Source organism: Anoplopoma fimbria, chromosome 12, assembly GCF_027596085.1.
Source record: "Anoplopoma fimbria isolate UVic2021 breed Golden Eagle Sablefish chromosome 12, Afim_UVic_2022, whole genome shotgun sequence".
In the NCBI taxonomy this organism is placed as follows: domain Eukaryota; kingdom Metazoa; phylum Chordata; class Actinopteri; order Perciformes; family Anoplopomatidae; genus Anoplopoma; species Anoplopoma fimbria.
The window spans coordinates 7712985-7730679 of NC_072460.1; the positions used below are offsets into that span (position 1 = coordinate 7712985).

A 17695-nucleotide genomic window follows, 5' to 3' on the forward strand; every position below is an offset into this window, starting at 1 on the left:
GACCCCCCACCCCAGCTGGTTCACTGCTGTTGGTTTTGTTTTTAGGACGCGTATTTTTTTTAATATATTTGCTGCTCGGGGTTCATCTTTGTGAAGGGAGAGCACAAAGAGGCCCTTTGGTCCACTGCAGGGTGCTGGGCAGCCTCAAAACCGAGCCGGCTGGCCAGCACACACTGGCGCTTTCCACTCCAGAGCCGGACATTTTGTTCCACTGTTGGATTCTGGGAGAGGCTGAGCAAGTGAGAGGCTTCACTCTGGAGCCAGATCACATGCTATCCAGTGGTGAGGGGGGAGGGTCTGAAGCTTGGTTTGACACATACAGGTTTTGGAATGCTGATACTGTAGTCAGAAGCTTCCTTTAGCCAGTATTTTATCTTTGGATAGTACTAATAGTTTGTAGTTTTCCCCCGTTTATGTCAGTTATGACAACACTATGAGTTTAATTATTTAGCCATGGGCCTTTTTCCTACAAATAAGTTCGACTAACCTCAAACTCCTGATTTGTTTGAGGCCTGTCCGACCGTGTTCTGTGGGCCATCTGATTTATTCTAAATGGTCAAGTGACTTCTCATTAGGGATGATTTATCCATTAATGCCAAACAAGTGACATATGACTGTCATTTAAGCCTTCCAGGAAGACACATGCGCCGAAAACAGACAGGATCAGCAAAGTAAGGAAGCAAGTGGGGTGCGCGACGAGCTGCAATACAATGTGGAAAGCTGTGGAGGCCGCTGAACGCTCAGTGTGGCCAGAGAGTACCCACCACCAATCAGTTAACACAGTGCTGTGACTCCTGTGACTTGTTCATCTAGTTTTCAAAGAATTTCTCCCCACCTGAACCAACCTCGCAACCACACTCGACTGCTGCCCGGTGGGTTTTTCAGCGTTCATCACAGCATGTGAGTAGACATGACATTGGATGAGAAAAAGTAGACACTTGGGGACTGTTACGTGCTGAAGACGCGCTCCGACAGCAGGGCGGAGGCATCACAGGAAGTCTGTGTGGTGTCGAAACCAGAAGTCTAAGTCTCTGCCTGCCACGGCTCTGCGGTAGAAGTTCAACCCGAGTCAGTCTGCAGGGTTGTTGTGGCCAACACATAGCTCACCCCGGCTGTACTGAGAAAACGGGAAGTAGGAGGGACCGCAGTGTAGCAGGTGAACATGTGACACAGCATGGGTTCACTTGTTCAGTGTGTGTGTTTGTGTGTATGTGCTGTGTTTTCATTTTGAACAAAAAAGCCTGTCTAGGCTTCTGGCTGTTGTCCACTGACAGTCACCCCACACATGTCATGTGACAAAGGGGGAGGGGCCTTCTGTTGGAGTAAACTCTGGTATCAACGACCTCTCTGAACCCCAGTGATGATATGTAGGCCACGCAAGGAACAACAGGATCCCCCAGTAGAAAACATTTACACAACCACAGAGACGGTCCCATGCAGAGGTTTTTGCAAGAGTTAGACCAATACATGGAGTCATCAATGGTTTGATTCTGATTCCCAGTGGGTTTTAGGTTCAAAAGGTTTTTAGAAAACCTCTTTATCCAAGAAAGTCCTAACTTTTGAAGCACAAAAAGTCACAAAATCATGACAAAACACCAAAAAGAGGATGATCTGTGACAAAATGCCAGCGTAAATGACGTTTCAGTGTCAGTCAGAGCAGGGGGGGGGGGGTGGGCGGCGGGAGGAAAGAGAGTAGATCTCGTGTCATTTCCTGTCCTCGTCTCCCAGCCAGGTTGGTTTTTCCTCTGGCAAAGGGAAGACTAATGGACACATTACCCGCCGGCTTGTCCCTCCGCGGCGATTATGTGGCTGTGAGGTCATCCCTCCACTTCTGCTCCCATCCACATCAGGGATCTATCATTTCATTACTGCCGTTGGGGAGGAGGAGGAGGAGGAATGACTGAGGCATCCGTCCATCCATCCGTCTTCTCATTCACTACAATCTGCGAAAATGAATGACGGCTTGTCCGACCGGCCGTCACTGTGAGGCGGCCAATCTCAATCCAAACTCATCTCCTGTGTGCTCCTGAGGTGGTGGGACGAGTCTTTAAAAGAATCTATTACAGACCTGCCTCTCCAAAATGACTTACTCACCTAATATGTTCTTTTACTCTCTCTATCCTTCTCTAGCTCTTTGGCAAGAAATATAATTTTCTAGGCATTTATATGTTACTTAATGCCAATGTAGTACGTGGAAGTGAGTGTAAATGCAGTTAATCTTGAAGGCTCCTCCCTGATCCTCTGTGGCTTGGACAAAAATGTCTGCCAAATAAATATATCTCCTGGAAGCATCAAAAAAGACCCAAAGAACCCCACTGAGGTACCCGGAACTCGCTTATAGACCCAGACCTAGCTACCTACTGACAACTGTGCTGTGGGTGACTGCTTATTTAGAGGGAAAGTAGCTTGTGTGACAACATTGATGGTTCCACAATACAAGTGTTTTTAAAGATGGGACCTGACTGACTCAACACCATTCATTCAATAATTGGTATACTGACAGGTGACATCTCTTCATTGGAAAATGTGAAGAACATTTAGGTCTTCGAGGCCTTAGAAAAATAATCTAAAACTTGCCGTTGTAAGTGGTTCTGAGTAAAGTACCTTCTTACTTGCAAACAGTGTGAAATCACACCAGGTGTGGGCAAGAGTGAGAGACAGTGCATGTGTGCCTATGCATTCTCGGCCGTGGGTGAGTGTCTGCGGGACCAGAGATGTATTGATTGCTGCAGGAAGTGGAATCTGATGTTTCACTGCACTTCCCGAGCTGAATGGTTTCATCACTGACGCTGAAAGCAGTTGAAGGTGGGGGTCTGGCAGGATGGAGGAATGGGTATGACTGAGGTGAAACTAACCAGTTCAAGGGAGCGTGGAGGAGCGGTTGAGACAAAGACAAGAGAGAAATAACACCTCTGGCTCTGTCCTTGGGCCGAGACTAAACACTGCCTCCCGTCTCGGCTTCTTCTCAGAACAAACAGCGACTCTGCTCTGTGGAAAATTAAGCAAAAACCCTCAACGCTCTCCTCTGTCTGAGTCTCAGTGTCTTGTAACAAGATATGTCCAGATAGTGTCCAAATCTAGATAAGAGGGGCCGCAATACACACCTCAACCGTGCTTTAAAATGAGAAATGCATCTGGGCCCGACCACTTGTGAGCGGATCTTACATCCTTGCCAACATTCGATTATATCTATATGAAATAACCTCTTCAAGGGAGAAAAAAAATACATATTTACACTTGGCCATGCTGCATGATAGAATGTGGCACCTAGATCATGATCTTCATAACCATGTCTCAGATGTTTGCAACATGCCCTATACTCTCATCAACTGCCTTTTGGAGATGTATGCCCTTTCCTACCAACAGTAATGGGGTTTTTTGTCCAGTGGGGAAAAAAGGGCCGGGCGACAAAATCTCCACTAATCCAATTATTTCGATTTTTGTTTTATATTTTATTTTTGATCTAGAAATTGTGTGATTAATATGTGCACAAAAGTTGTATTTTCAGTCAATGTAATGTACATGATTCACACTCTCCCAAGTAAGCAGAGAAAGACATACCACAACAAACAATGTAACAAGTACAGACCAGGTGTAACATTGTCAGTAAAAACCACCATCTGGGTATTAATCTTAGTTATGGATAATAAGTAGACATTAGTAGAGAGATCTGATGGGGTTCACCCAGTAGAGAGAAAGCCGGAGGCCGCCTGGGTCCCAGAATGTGGCAGACATGCATCCTGGTTGCGATAACGCTGGTGAGAAAAGTGTGACAGCTCTGCAAACCACAAATGCTGTCACACACACACACACTCACACACACACACACACACACACACACACACACACACACACACACACACACACACACGTACAGAGGCACACCCAGAGCAGAAATATATAAGTGTCAGTGGGCTTTATATAAACCGATGTCTTACTGCTCAAGATAGCCTTGGCAGTGTTCCTCTGAAGGAAGGCAATGAGAATAATGTCTTTGTGTTCACTTTGGGTCAGAGGCGGTTACACACACCACACATTACTTTGTCTTTTAGAGATCTACAATTACATTAATTACAAGCCAAGGACTTCAAGAGGTCTATTGTCTGCTCCGTGTGCGTGTAATGATTGTATGTGCACGTGTGTGTGTGTAAGTGTAGACAGAGGATGCCTGGAAAGCTGTGTTTGTGTGTGTGTGTGTGCGGGAATTTGTTAAGTTTTTCTCTGCATCTGCACATATGTGTGTGTGTGTGTGTGTGCGTGTTTGGCAATTAGAAATGAATAGTATGTGTGGTGTTGGGGAGGGGGCGTGGGATGTGGAATCAATGGGTTGACTTGAAGGGGGTGTGTGTGTGGTGGGGGGGGGTTAAAGCAGAGCAGCGAGTCTGGGCCTGGTGGAGGCTTCCTGAACCTGAGAAGCAGGCATCTGTGCCAGGAGGAGGGCTCTCCTTTCAGCATATTGTTTTATTTAGCATCTGCATGGCCGCTTCATTTGCCAGAGTGCGGGCTGGGATGGATTAATTCAAGAGATTGGTGACTTGGAGGGGAGGAAAGGCTTGGCCGGTCTGGAGGAAGGATGTTAACCACACCATAAGCCTGTGTTTGCCACACTCTGTTCCAGAGGAGTAAAGTGAGTCTCCTGAGGCCAACCCCTTCACTGCCTCAACCAACCAACACACACACACACACACACACACACACACACGCACACACACACACACACACACACACCTTCCATCTTGACTTCCTGTCAGGCCACAGCTCACAGACTTTGTTACTGTGTCTGCCCAGGCAGCCTAAATGAGAGCCGTCTAGTTCTGCTCTCTCTCCTCTTCCCCCCCCCCAAGCTGGGTTTAACCCTGCTCTCCAGTCTGCACTCAGCGACTGGAACCTGCCTAAACCTGTCCTGCACTTACTGGTTTCACTTCAAAAACCCGGTGATCTCACCCTGCAAACCTCTCAAGTGTTACACTGCTCCAACACGACATCCACTTTCTGTTGTGTCTCTCCTTTGTGGCACACCTGGCCTCACAGCACCTCTAATAAAATAACTGTTGTGATAAACAGAGAGGCGTATAGTGGTCAGTCAAAGTTCAGGACAAAGTTGCTTTGCTGGAACAATGGGGCAAATTGGTCCACTCCCTGATTAAACCAGTTTAAGATTAACTCATACTGCCTTAACATGACAGAGAGCTGCTAGACGTCGGCTGTTAGTCAGAGCAGACGAAACAAAAGTAAAGATCGCAGCTGTTTGAAGATCGACCTTTTCTGAGAAAAGGCGTGCGTACCACAGCGTTTAATCTAAAGCATCTGTAGTTTAATCTAAATGATTCCTGCAAAGGAAAAAGGCATGTTCTTAATCCTTAAAGACTCTTATACCCCTCTGGTATTAAAATACTCCCTCAGGTGTGCAGTGAGGGAGAATTTAAAAAATCAAGATGAATTAAAAAAAGACCGTTTTAACTCTTTAAGGTCACATCTCCAATCATATTGTGTTCCTAAATAACAATATATGCACAAACAAATCAAATTCTTTGCATTTTGGTATCAAAATCAAACGATATTTGCTTCCTGTAACACAAAAATTGATGTGTGCTTACGTAAGCCAACCGATGTCAATAATATCATAACTTTGAGAGAAGGGCGTGCGGAGCCACAGTCCTCTGTAGCTCCGTTTCGTGCTACACTCTAAGCCCACCCACTTTTTAACAGTACAATCCAACGTGAAGGATTTGATTTATAACTCTCTTGTAACTGTACACAGCTGAAATACTCTGTTTCACTGTAGAAAACTGACAGCGCGGAATGTTAAGCTGCTCTAACGTGTGTTTCACTGGGACTGTCAGGCATTGCAAAAGACGTATTGTGGCTCTTTTGACCCAGTTTTTTTCTAATTGAAAATTGGTTTGTTTCAGAAAAGTTACAAAGATTGTTTACAACCGTCAAGATACCTTCATCACAGTTATTGTCATGACAAGTTTTATTTGGAACCTCACAGTTCAACGTAATAACCATATTGTTCCAAACTGCAGTACTGCTCGGTAAAATGAAGTAGGGAGGTATTCAAAAATGGCAGATAAGCTCAGTAAATGTTCGTATCAATAGATTTCAGAGCAGCAGAAGCATCTTTCATGTGCGTGACAATAATGACCAATAGAGATTGTTGACGGGCGTTACTAGAGAGCAGACGTGTGCTGCGAGGAATACCTCTCCTCTTTGTTCGTTGGTGCTGGACGGCAGCAGCCGCAACGCTTCCAGGAGAGATGAGCAAACAGGCGGCAAGAGGGAGGATGGAGGAGGGGGGGAGGCAAACAATGAGCACCGGTCCATGACTCAGGCGCTTTGGGAGCACTGATCATCCAACAGTGGTGGGGGGGGTGGCTATCACCTCTATCCATCCCACAATCACAGATCCACAGCTGATACCCAGCACACAAAAGAGGTGACAATGGCTAGCCAGCATATATCTACCCCCCTACCCCGTACTCTTACAATAATACCTCGCAGAGCTCCTGGGAGCTGCCCTTCCACATGGCTGAGGCCAAGCCAGTGTGACCCACCCCCACCACCACCACCACATCCCCCTTTGCAGAGTCAATGCAAAAAAAAAAAAAAAAAAAAAAAAAAAAAGCCACAACAAAGAGGTTTCCCAGGACCCGGCCTGCATTCACAACAAGAGAGAATACACCTCCAGCCCCTTTCAGGCTCTTCTCATTGCCAGCATTTGGACTGGCCGCCACATGCTTGTTTTGAGAGCTGACACACCATTATTTTAAAAAAAGGGGTAGCGGAGTATTTAATGCCCTCTCGGCACACAATTTGAGCTTGAGAAGAAAAAGGTGAAAGCTCTGTTAACTAGGGTTTGTGCTAAAGGAACTTCAGTGGCGCAGGACACAGTGAAACAAGCCTGCATCGTCTTAGCGAGGATAATAGTATATTTATATTGGGTGGGACTGCACTAGATATGGTGGGATACAATAGAAGTCAAAGCAGATGTGCAGTGTACATTTGAAACGCTGAATTTCCTTGATTTTTTTGCCTGGTCCCATGACGGTTAAGATAAGTCAGATGGTGAAAACACTGAAGGCCAATTATGGTTATGGTGAATCTTTTTTCTTTTTAGCCTCGTGCATTATGCACTACATAGCTGTGACGGTGGTGAATTGGAGTAAAATCTGAATTTGACTTAATAGTTTGAGCTACACATTTGTAACAATCAAAGACCCAAACGTTTCTCCCACTATACGTCCCCGTAGCATAACATTTTAAGATGAATAATTAAAGATATGTGAAGAAAAAAAGCTCTGCCAATTGTGTTTTTTTTCTGCACCAACAAACCAGATTTTCAATTTTGTATAGAAATGAAGCCTTGCTGCTGTGCCTCTTTAAAATAAAAACCCCTTATCTCTCATTACATCAGCGACCCAGCCACTTGACAGAGATTTTGCAAACCTGCTGAGTTGACTTGGCGGCTCCCTCCTTGGAGGAAACGTGCCAGTTCAATCAGAAATCAGATTAGCACAGTGTATTATTAGCTTGAAAATCTCCCTGTATCTGCCTCCTCTGTCTCTACCTGTCCTTCCCAAACTTAGAGACGATTAAGGTGGAGAAAACAGGCCACCCCCGTCAGTTGTTGTCCCAACAGCGTGGGATTGACCACTGGCTTCTGACATGACACTATGGGAGGATATTCTAGGCTCTGTGCTGTTATCCACAAGTCTTTGTGTGAGTGTGTGTGTGTGCGTGTGCGTGTGTGAGTGTGTGTGTGTGTGTGTGTGTGTGTGTGTGTGAGTGTGTGTGTGTGTGTGTGTGTGTGCATGCACGTGATTCTGTCTGCTTCTGTATTCGTTATAAGACTAAGCAGGCATTGCGGGGGTGGAATCTGGGTGCTGTGTGGATGTCTGTGCTAATGCGTGTGTGTGTGTGTGTGTGTGTGTGTGTGTGTGTGTGTGTGTGTTGTGTGGTTGGGGGTGAGGGGAAGCATCACTGTGGGAGACAGGCAGATGGGGATGGAAATGAGTAGGCAGTGAGCTCATGCTAATCTCCTCCTACAGCTCCTACAGCTGATCCAGGCACAGCACAAGCACACACACACACACACACACACACACACACACACACACACATTCATAAACCCAACCAGCCAACCATGCGCAATCACACACTCAATGAGGCAGAGGATGCCTTTGCTATTCAAATGTTGGAATGTGTCGCGCAGATTTTCATATTTTGTGTGAGCGCAAAATCCTTCAACGAAATCTGAAACGCATCTGAGTGCACCTTTCGTCATGCAAACATTCGTTACCCTACATAGCTGCCGCGCCGGATGTTAATTTGTTGGATGGTAATGTGTGTGTGTGTGTGTGTGTGTGTGTGTGAGAGTCTAGCTGCCTTCGTCAGACAGCCATCTGCCCCGTGGGAGTTGCTCAGCAGCACGCGATTGGCCGACTGTGCTTCAAGTGAGGCGAGGGGTGAGGTGGGTCACCTCTTTATTTGGGGAGGGAAAGGTCGTCCAAACATATGGGTGCACAGGGGGTACACGGATGGGGGGTTGGGCAACTCCAGAGGCCAACACTGCTGTCACATACAAAGGGTGCTCCTGCGCTGACTCAGCACAAAGTAAACCCCCCACCCGACAATTCCAATCTCGCAATGAAAGCCGGCCCCGGCAGTGTTTTCCAGTTTGAACCCAATGGTCACCCAGTCCCGCTGTTCTCCCCCAAACACATCCATACGTGAAAGAGATGGCATATTAAGAAAGAAAAACACAGCGAGACGACATGATGACTGATACTTTCTCCCACGTTTATATCAGATGTGGTGCTTCTCAAGCATCACCACGGTCACACGGCGTATCCTTCAAAACACACCGTAGACGATTGGGAGAAAAAAAATCTCACTTTTGGCCCCTGTGATAACGTGCAATACAAGCCTCCGTGTCAAGACAAACAGATAGCATAACTGCTCTCAGATAAGACGCAGATGTTTATCATGTGTGCAATTCATGTGCTCATGGAGGAGGGGCCGCCCCATCCAGAGCCTCGCTGGAAACTCAACAACATTTGTGGCTTGCAGGTGAGGAGGCATCTATGTCGTGGTTAGGGGATTAACCTCGGGGTTGGGGGTTTAACTCCTGACCTTGTATTCAGTAGCATTTCAATGACATTACAGTAACGTGGAGATGGTTTCATGAAAGACCTTCCTTGCTGTTAGAACTGCATTATACAACTGATCTTTTAAACGTCTCGAGTTTTTCAACCTTTTCACCTGAAATCGCTCCTTCCTAACCTCACATTCTGCGTGTAGCTTGAAGCTTTCTGCCACTTGGCAGACACTAAAATGCTAATTCAGTGTGATGCTGGCCTAACATCTGAGCGCTGCCTATGCATCCCCCGTACAGAAGCCACGGGGCAGGTAAGGAGGCGAAAGGTTGGAGGATGGTGCTTGGGGAGGTGTAGACAGGACAATAACTGGGCTTACATGGCATGTGTGTTGATGAATATTTCAAAGACCCTCTCATTAAATAAACACGCGGGACCCCACCGCCTACAGTAACCCTACCATCAATATTGAATGCCCACCAAAAGCTTGACACATCGTCGTTCACAAGCCAACGGTCGGGTCAGACTTAATGAGAGTTTCCTTTTCACGCAACACCTGAAGGAGGTCACCAGGTTCTCCCCTCCGTGCCATTCTCACAATATCTCCAGTTAGACACGCTCAAGGTCCTTCGGAGACTTAAGAATAGCCACAAGCTGAGTGTGCTTGTTAGCTTCCTGCGTTATCAGAAGGATATGAATATTCTGAGAGGGGGGTTTCACCGAGTGTGAGGAAGTACACTTCATTTACACGCATGCTCTTGGCTCCTCAAGCGCATTTGCTCTGAGCTTTTGCATGCTTGACTTTCTCAGACTGCTTGCATGCAGGGTTCCCTACAGTGGCTACATGGATCGCTTGGAACCTTTTTATCCTCTCTTTGAGTGGAACAGAGGGTAAGTGGGAGGTAACCCCATAGCCACAGAGAGCCTTGTTTCCCCCTGCCCCTGGTCTCCTCCTCCGCAAAAACGCCGACCAGCCAGTTCTTCATGAAGAACTTGGCCGCCACTCCGTCCGTCCATTTGTCAAGGCGCTGCTGACGGATGTAGGAGCTAGTGGGCTGGGTTTGCAGCAGAGGGGGTGGGGGGGGCAGACAATGGCTTAAACTTTTCCTTTTCTTGGTCTCCTCAGTCACTGTCTCCTCCTGAATGACGCTTTGGCTATTCGCCGCAGATAGCTGTAGCGTTGAGGTTTTTCAACTCAAGCTGATATTCTCTTAACTACAACATGACCGATTTTCACATGCTTAATAATAGAACTAGGGGGTCAGAAAGTACATTTTGGTCAGTCGCAAAGGTTCAACACAACGGCCTCATTAGGAGTTCTATTGGGAAACTATGAAGCTGTTTGCTTTAGAAAGTATCGCCTCATTGGTTTTGGAGACATCAAGGAGCTGTTTGAATGCTAAGCTAAAGCTAATCTGCTGCTAAACTAAACTAAGCTGTATGAATGCATGCTTAATTTTCTGGATAATAATTTCGAATATTGTTGTTTTTCATAAAGCATTATCATCAGTATTGGAGCTAAATATCACCCAACCCTATTTTAATCCTTCTCCTGGCGTGTCAACGATGTCATACGTGACACAGCAGGAAAAAAAAAAAAAAAAAAAGGAAAGGCCAGTGCAATGGAAAAAATCTATTGCTTATTCAATTTTTTGTCGAGGGGCCCCAGAGCAAAGTCAATATTCACTGACATTTAAGTTAAATAACTGTAGTTTTAGCACTATCCTGCATAGGGGAAGAAAAATGAATAAGGCTTTGGAAAAGCCCCGGCATATGTGGAACGTTATTAATAAAAGTTTCAGCACACAGACACATAGCATTCAAGCTAAGAGCAAATACAGTCAACATCCTTAAAATGGCTTTTTTCTCAGAATGCCAGCCAGACATCTCCAGGGAGGAGGCACTGTCTGTGCTGGTCTGTCAGTCCGCTTTAGCTCGACAAGCGATGGAGTTTTCAATCACACTTGACGTAAAGACACTTGAATGTCAATTTGCCATTGATCTCTCTGACCCTCAGTCATGCCTCACAGCATGGACTGACTGTCTTCCATTAGAAACCCAGACTGGCAGCCTGGCCAGGCAACAGAACTCATTATACAGGCCTAATTTAATTGGTGGCTTCCTCCTTTTCAAAGCACAGAGGACAAATTCTAAATTATACTATTTGACAGGAAAAACAGAGAACCACCAAAACAGAAAATCCAGCATTGAATCTCTTGAAAACACTTTCCCTCCCATCCACACACAATCAGGACAAAATTGCAGCGGACTTTTGCAACTGTTGCATTTTGCCAAACACCCGTGAAGAGAGAATGGAAATATTCCCCCAGCAGCCATTGAAATGCACAGCTACCAGCTGTTGTCCTGTCCACCGTGTGGACATGGCTGGCTGTCAGCAGGCTTAGCCAACACTGCGCCTTGCATATGAAACAGGACATGGGCCTTTATTCCCTTGGGGAGTTCACTTCCTCCTGGACCCCACCACCACCACCACCACTGCCCCACCTCCCTCCTGAAACAAGCGGCCCCTTCAGCTGGAGGCCAGATACCCCAAGCAGCAGTGGGGGCTTCTCAGGGGCGGGGGAAGTGGAAGTAAAAGGGGAAGTGTTAGCTCCTGCGCATTAGAGAACGGTTGCCAGATATAAGAGGGTAATGCTTTAGAGGCAAATATTGACACCACACAAATGACAAAAGTTGTTACTTTTTGCCAATTACAGGGCGAAATAGTTCCGTGCAACAGAACATTAGTCAGCTTCAGTTTAAGCTTTTTACTGCAATGAACCGCGGGTTAAAGCATGGAAACAGCCTGCAGGGTACAGTAACATAATGGAGCATAAGCACGGAATTGTTCTGACTGATTCTAAATACACCTCAAATCCCTTCCAACCACTTTAGAATCGTTATGTGTCCTTGGATTAAGAGGGAACCTGGAATTCTCTTACTGTTTTCAAAAGACCCGTTTTATTTAAGCCAAGTAAAGAGTGTTTTCTATAACAGTTAAAACATCCTCACCTCTCTGAAGGAGTGGCAGGTCTGGAATGTATTACAGGCTCACTGCCCGTCTGCCTCTAATGAATGAGCCCTTACCCGTAAACATGTTGTGCCCAATTCCATGACTTCAACATAGAAAATACACTTTATTTCCAAAAGTGACAGGCGTTGCAACTGAACAGGATCTACGCCAAAAAAAAACAAGTTTGACATAGACTGTCTGCTTTTGAGGCAAGCATGAGCTGGCTCAACAGCAAGGCCGCCCCCCCCCCCCCCATCCTCGTCTTTCATATCTGCCTAAAACAGACGGATTGTGTAGAAATCACATCATCTTGAGGGCAAATTATAAAGTTAGCAACACACTAAATCTGTAGCCGCAACCCTTATCTAAACATCCTGATGCGGAAAGCCACTGATTATGTGTGCCACCCACATGTGGACCAGCCAGAAACCAAAAGACTTGCAGCCAAGGGCTGGCAGGAGCGACTGGGAGAAGTGTTCCACACCCAGCACATAAACTTATTCAAAGTGAAACAATTCAATAGACCGCTGCATAGGCTCGCTGCTGTTCACAGTCAGCGCTGTGTCTCATATCCTCTCAGATAAGAACAGAGACTGAACTTCTACTGCAAAGTCGTGCCCCTTCCACAAAATGCAGGTATGCTGCAAAAAAAAAAGCAAAAACGCCTTTGCTCAAACGGTCTGTGATTCAGCACGTCTCAGAAGGAAGCTCTCCGAAGAGCATCTGCAGGCAGGGAAGTGTGACAATATCACTTCCTGTGTCTGTCTGCATGCGAGACTGCTGCGAGCACTTTTGAAACACCCTCATTAATATTCACAGAGCTGCCCGGTTACTCTGCTGACAACACGCCGATGATGGCATTTTCCACGTGCGCTGAACGGGAGAAGGCGGCTCGACACAGTCTAGCAACTCTGCCTTGCATCCTCCAAGAACCTTTTCTGTACCGAATTGTGCTGACAAAGGGGAGCTCTGTTGCCATAAGTTAAGGAATATTCCTCAACTCCCACCCAGCATGTATTCCCTCATTAGCGTTTCTTGAAACAAGGTTCTTGCAGAGGGGGAGAAAAAAAGGAGGAGTCAAATTAAAAAGCCCGGTAGAGGCTCAAATGAGCCTAGGGCTTAACACTTGGGTGCCCCGTCGGCACTTATAAAAATAGAAGAGGCCCCTGGAAGTGGGGGGTGCTTGAGGTGTGCCCACTTGAGTCTGAATGGAAGTGTGTGCCAAGAGTGGGTATTCACCATGCATGGCAGTGCTTTGGTACTCTTCTGGACTTCAATGGGCTCTCCGATTTCTCTGTCTTTGGCAAGATTCCTCTGAGAGGAGCCTCAGCAGAGGACTGGATGGGGGGGGGGGGCTCCTTGTAAACACTTTTGCTTCTGCTTTCTGCGCCTCCATCTACAAGTCTGCTGCCCAGAGGTCCGTTCTGGTTTCAGTCAGACTGGAGTGGAAAGTAGGTAAGAGGGGGGGGGGGGATGAGTGCGTGTATGTCAGAGGTGGGGGCTGGCCTCGGGTAGCTGGATGTTTGGGAGGGGGGGGATCTGATGTTTGCTGAATGCTCTCCTTTGTTGCGATCATATTATGTTTCCACCACAATACTTCTAAACCCTGCTCCATCAACTCCATTCATGTGTAACAGCTCATGCAAATGGCTACACTGGCCTTTTTTTCTAGGGGAGGGGTGAGGAGGAGGAGGGGGGGGGATCCTTTTATCAGTCTACCACCCAACTACTCTCTCTGCAACCTCCTGCCTGGTCTGCACACCAAAGCACAGATTATAATCCCCTCATACAGTTTGACAAAGCTGGTAGGAAGCATGGAAAAACCAGATTCGGCTGTCTGTAAGTACTTCATTTGGTCGTAAGTCTTGTATCTGATCACAGAAACCGCGGGAAACACGCAGAGCCGGTACCTGGCTGCATGGATGCACTGAGTCTGATTATTATGAATGTGCTAGAACTGCCTCATGCAAGAGGAGAAAGGGGAGAATGTGGACACAACCGGAGGGGGGAAAAAAAGAAAAGACTTCAACGCCGATAGCAGCGCTGATTAAAACCAACAGGAAGCCAGGCACATGACAGACAGACGGACATTACATTTAATGTGACACATAAGGCTTCACAGACACACAAATGAGCAAAATGATGAAAAAAAATTCCTACTGCTGTGGGAGTGCATCCCTTACCATGGTACACACACACATACACACACACACACACACACACACACACACACATACACACACGCGATGACAGAACAAGCAGAAACGTAGACTAAGGAGGAGATATCCCTTCCTCAGTGTGTGTGTGTGTGTGTGTGTGTGTGTGTGTGTGTGTGTGTGTGTGTGTGTGTTTGAGGGAGAAGCAGTAGAATGAAATGCCATTTAAAAGGATGATTTGGAGAAAGGAAGAAGAATAGTTTGCTCCCATCTGAATTCAAGTTTAACTTACACACACACACACACACACACACACCCCTAAATGTTGTTTACAGTTTCCAATTGAGCCATTTGTTGGTAAATGAGATTGTATTTACAGTACAGGCCAATAAAAGTGAGCCTGAGAGGTGTTTCACAAGCAAATAATGGCTTTATTACCGCCAGAGGCGTTTTGCTTTCATTGCCGGATGAGGCCCAATTAGTAGCAATATGTCAAAGATGAGTCAATACTGAGTTGTTGAGTATACAGATACTGACACACATTACATATCCATATGATAAGGTTGAGCCCCAGATTCCTTTTTTTTTTAATGTATTTTTGTTACCTGGGGGGCCAAATTTAGAATTTTGTGGGAACCGCGGGGAAAAAACCCTCTCAAGGAACCGATCCAGAACTCCCTGGAGTTGGGACATTTTCTAGTGCTGTGCGGATCATTTTCGATGGGGGGGGGCCCCTCCAAATTTTGGGGCCCCCATACGTTCCCATTTAGGGAGGGCCACCACATGGAACAAACTTCAGAACGAAGCTGTGTGCTGCTAGAGGGAGGCGTAGGCTACATAGAATGAATAAAATAGAATAACTCTCAAGATGAGCTCGGATGCATCAACAGGACCTGGACAACTTGGGGGGGGGGGGGGGAATAAAGACCAGCCAGAAGACACCACAGGACCCACTCACCCTGGACGAAGCTTTCCTCTTGTACTTGTTGGCGAAGTCGAATTTCTCCTTGATCTCGTCCAGGAGCTGCTCCAGACGAGCCTTCTCCTCTTTCCCCGAGTAATCCTGGCCCAGGAGGATGTACGCCCTCCAGTTGGCCGAGTCGAAGCCCCAGTGGCAAGTCCTGTTCTCCTGTGCCTTGTGACTGTGCACCACGAACTTGTGCGTCGGGTACATGAGTCTGCAGTCCATGCACTGGATGCACGCTGCGTTGGGGTTGCTGTACAGCTCCGGCACGAACAAGCCCTTGCACTTGCCAAAACACTCGTGGTAGACTTTGAAGCTCCTCTCGGTGAGCTCCAGCTCCAGCGAGCCTCCTCCACCACCACCAAGACCACCACCTCCTCCACCACCACCGCTCAGCTCCTTCTTGCAGCGCGGCGGGTAGGCGCCTCCGTAGATCAGGGCGTTGCAGAGCCGCTCCGCGTCCGTCTTGGTGATGAGGCCGCAGGACGGAGCCGAGAAGGGCAGGATCCCCATGACTTTCAGGATCTCCAGCTGGTCCGCCGTGCACCGCGAGCAGTAGATGTGCAGGTCGTCGCACACCGAGTTGATCTGCTGCAGGGAGAAGTCCCGGAGCACCGTGTTGAGGATCTGCGGCAGGCACAGCCGCTTCTCGCCGCCGACCACGAAGCACGAGATGGTCTCGCTCTCCAGGACCGTCTCGCACCTCTCCGTGGAGCGGTCCGACGGGATGAACAGCGGGCCCGGCATCACCGGCGGCGGCAGATGCTGCAGGACGGGCTCGGGCTCCTTACCCTCCTTCTTGAAGAGGAGCTCATGTTGCCACCGGGCAGAGAAAGCCGCCGGTCCGCCAAGAGAGCTCATAGAGCTGATGTGAAACTGCTTGAGAGTTTGTTGCAGTCCAGGATGAGGCTGGAAGCTCTGCCGACTTACAGTCTCCATGTTTTTTCTGCAACTTTAGAAGCGTAAATCCTTCTCGTAGTCGACCGGGAACCGCGAGGATCTATCCTTTCCTGGAGCTGGTAAATCCACGGTGTCCGAGAACTGACCACAATTGTGAAGCGCTTCATCAAACATCCAGTGGAAAAAAAAAAAAAAAAAAAAAAGTCCCAGAAAGGCGAGTGGCTGGTTTCTGTTTGTTTTGTTGCAGTTTTATCCCCGGGACTACTGAGCGGACACCGGCCGGTCGCTCCCTGCGGCGGGTCGCCGACTGTCCATATCTGGAAGAAGAAGAAGAAGAAGAACAAGAAGAAGAAGAAGAAGAAGAAGAAAAAAAAACCTCTCTCCAAACTCCAGAGAAGTTCCGATTGTTTTGGATTTCCCAATAAACGATGTGGGCGAAAAAATGAAAAGAGAAAAAAAAAGGGGGGGGGGGGTTAGATGTGAGTCGATACTGCTCGAAAAAACAATCCTTATTTTAGACTCTTTTCCGCCGTCGAGGACTGCGATCCGCTGCGTCTGCCCCCGCGCTCCTCTCCGACTGTATGGAGAGCACCAGTCTGAGAGCCAGCCTGCTCGCTCGCTCTCTCTCTCGCGCTCGCTCTCTCTCTCTCTCCCTCGTGCACCGTCTAGGCCTCTCTCTCTCTCTCTCTCTCACTCTCTCTTGCTCTCTCTCTCTCTCCCTCGTGCACCGTCTAGGCCTCTCTCTCTCTCTCTCTCTCGCCCCCCCTCCCTCTGTGTTTGTGTGTCTGGCTCAGTCATTGAATCCCAGCCAGGAATGTGAGTGACTCTGCAGGCAGGCTGGGCTCTTCCAGGAACAAGCCGTCACCCCCCCCACCACCACCACCACCACCACACCACCACACACACACACACACACACACACACACACACACACACACACACACACCCGCTGCCCTGCACAGAGAGTAGAAAAAAAGAAGTGAAGAAGGAAGGAGAGAGTGGAATACGAATGCTGCGTTCACGTCATGTGAGAGAAAAAAAAAAAAAGTACATTAAACTGTCTTACAGTAAAAAAAAAAAAAAAAAAAAAAAAAAAAAAAAAACTACAGTAGTGAGCGCAAGTTCTTTACTTAAGAATATACTATTTTAATGTGCCGCGCGACACATTTTGCAGACGTCCTTTTACTCTAAGCTACTATATGTCAGATTTGACAGCTGTACTATGTATAGATACAACCAAGCTGTTACATCTGACTTTACGCGTTAAGGCATGAGTAAGATTAACACATTAGGCTACTATTACATATATATATATATTAGCTTATATAATAGCTTAAAGAGGCCATTCTGCAGAATGAGTATCTTTAGGCTACTTAAGTATATTTTTATCGTATTCTTAATCAAAGCACTGATTGCAATATTTGAATTGATTGTAATGGAGAAGGTTTTTTTTTTTTTGTTTTTTTTACTAATATGCCTACTTTTCAAACGTGCTCATCTTGCTAATACTTACTTACTTATTAATACATTCTGATATGTGATTTTTTTTTTTTTACATTCTAGC

General features: G+C 47.0%; 1 protein-coding gene across 1 annotated transcript in view; it reads right to left on the reverse strand.

Annotated features, from left to right (window-relative positions):
- Positions 1 to 16692, reverse strand: part of skia (v-ski avian sarcoma viral oncogene homolog a) — a 71925-nt gene extending 55233 nt beyond the window's left edge. Inside the window, exon 1 of the mRNA XM_054609766.1 lies at positions 15226 to 16692. Within this exon, the coding sequence (XP_054465741.1) occupies positions 15226 to 16170 (945 nt within the window). The 5' untranslated portion in view covers positions 16171 to 16692. The remainder of the gene's footprint in view (positions 1 to 15225) is intronic.
- Positions 16693 to 17695: the final 1003 nt, after the last annotated feature.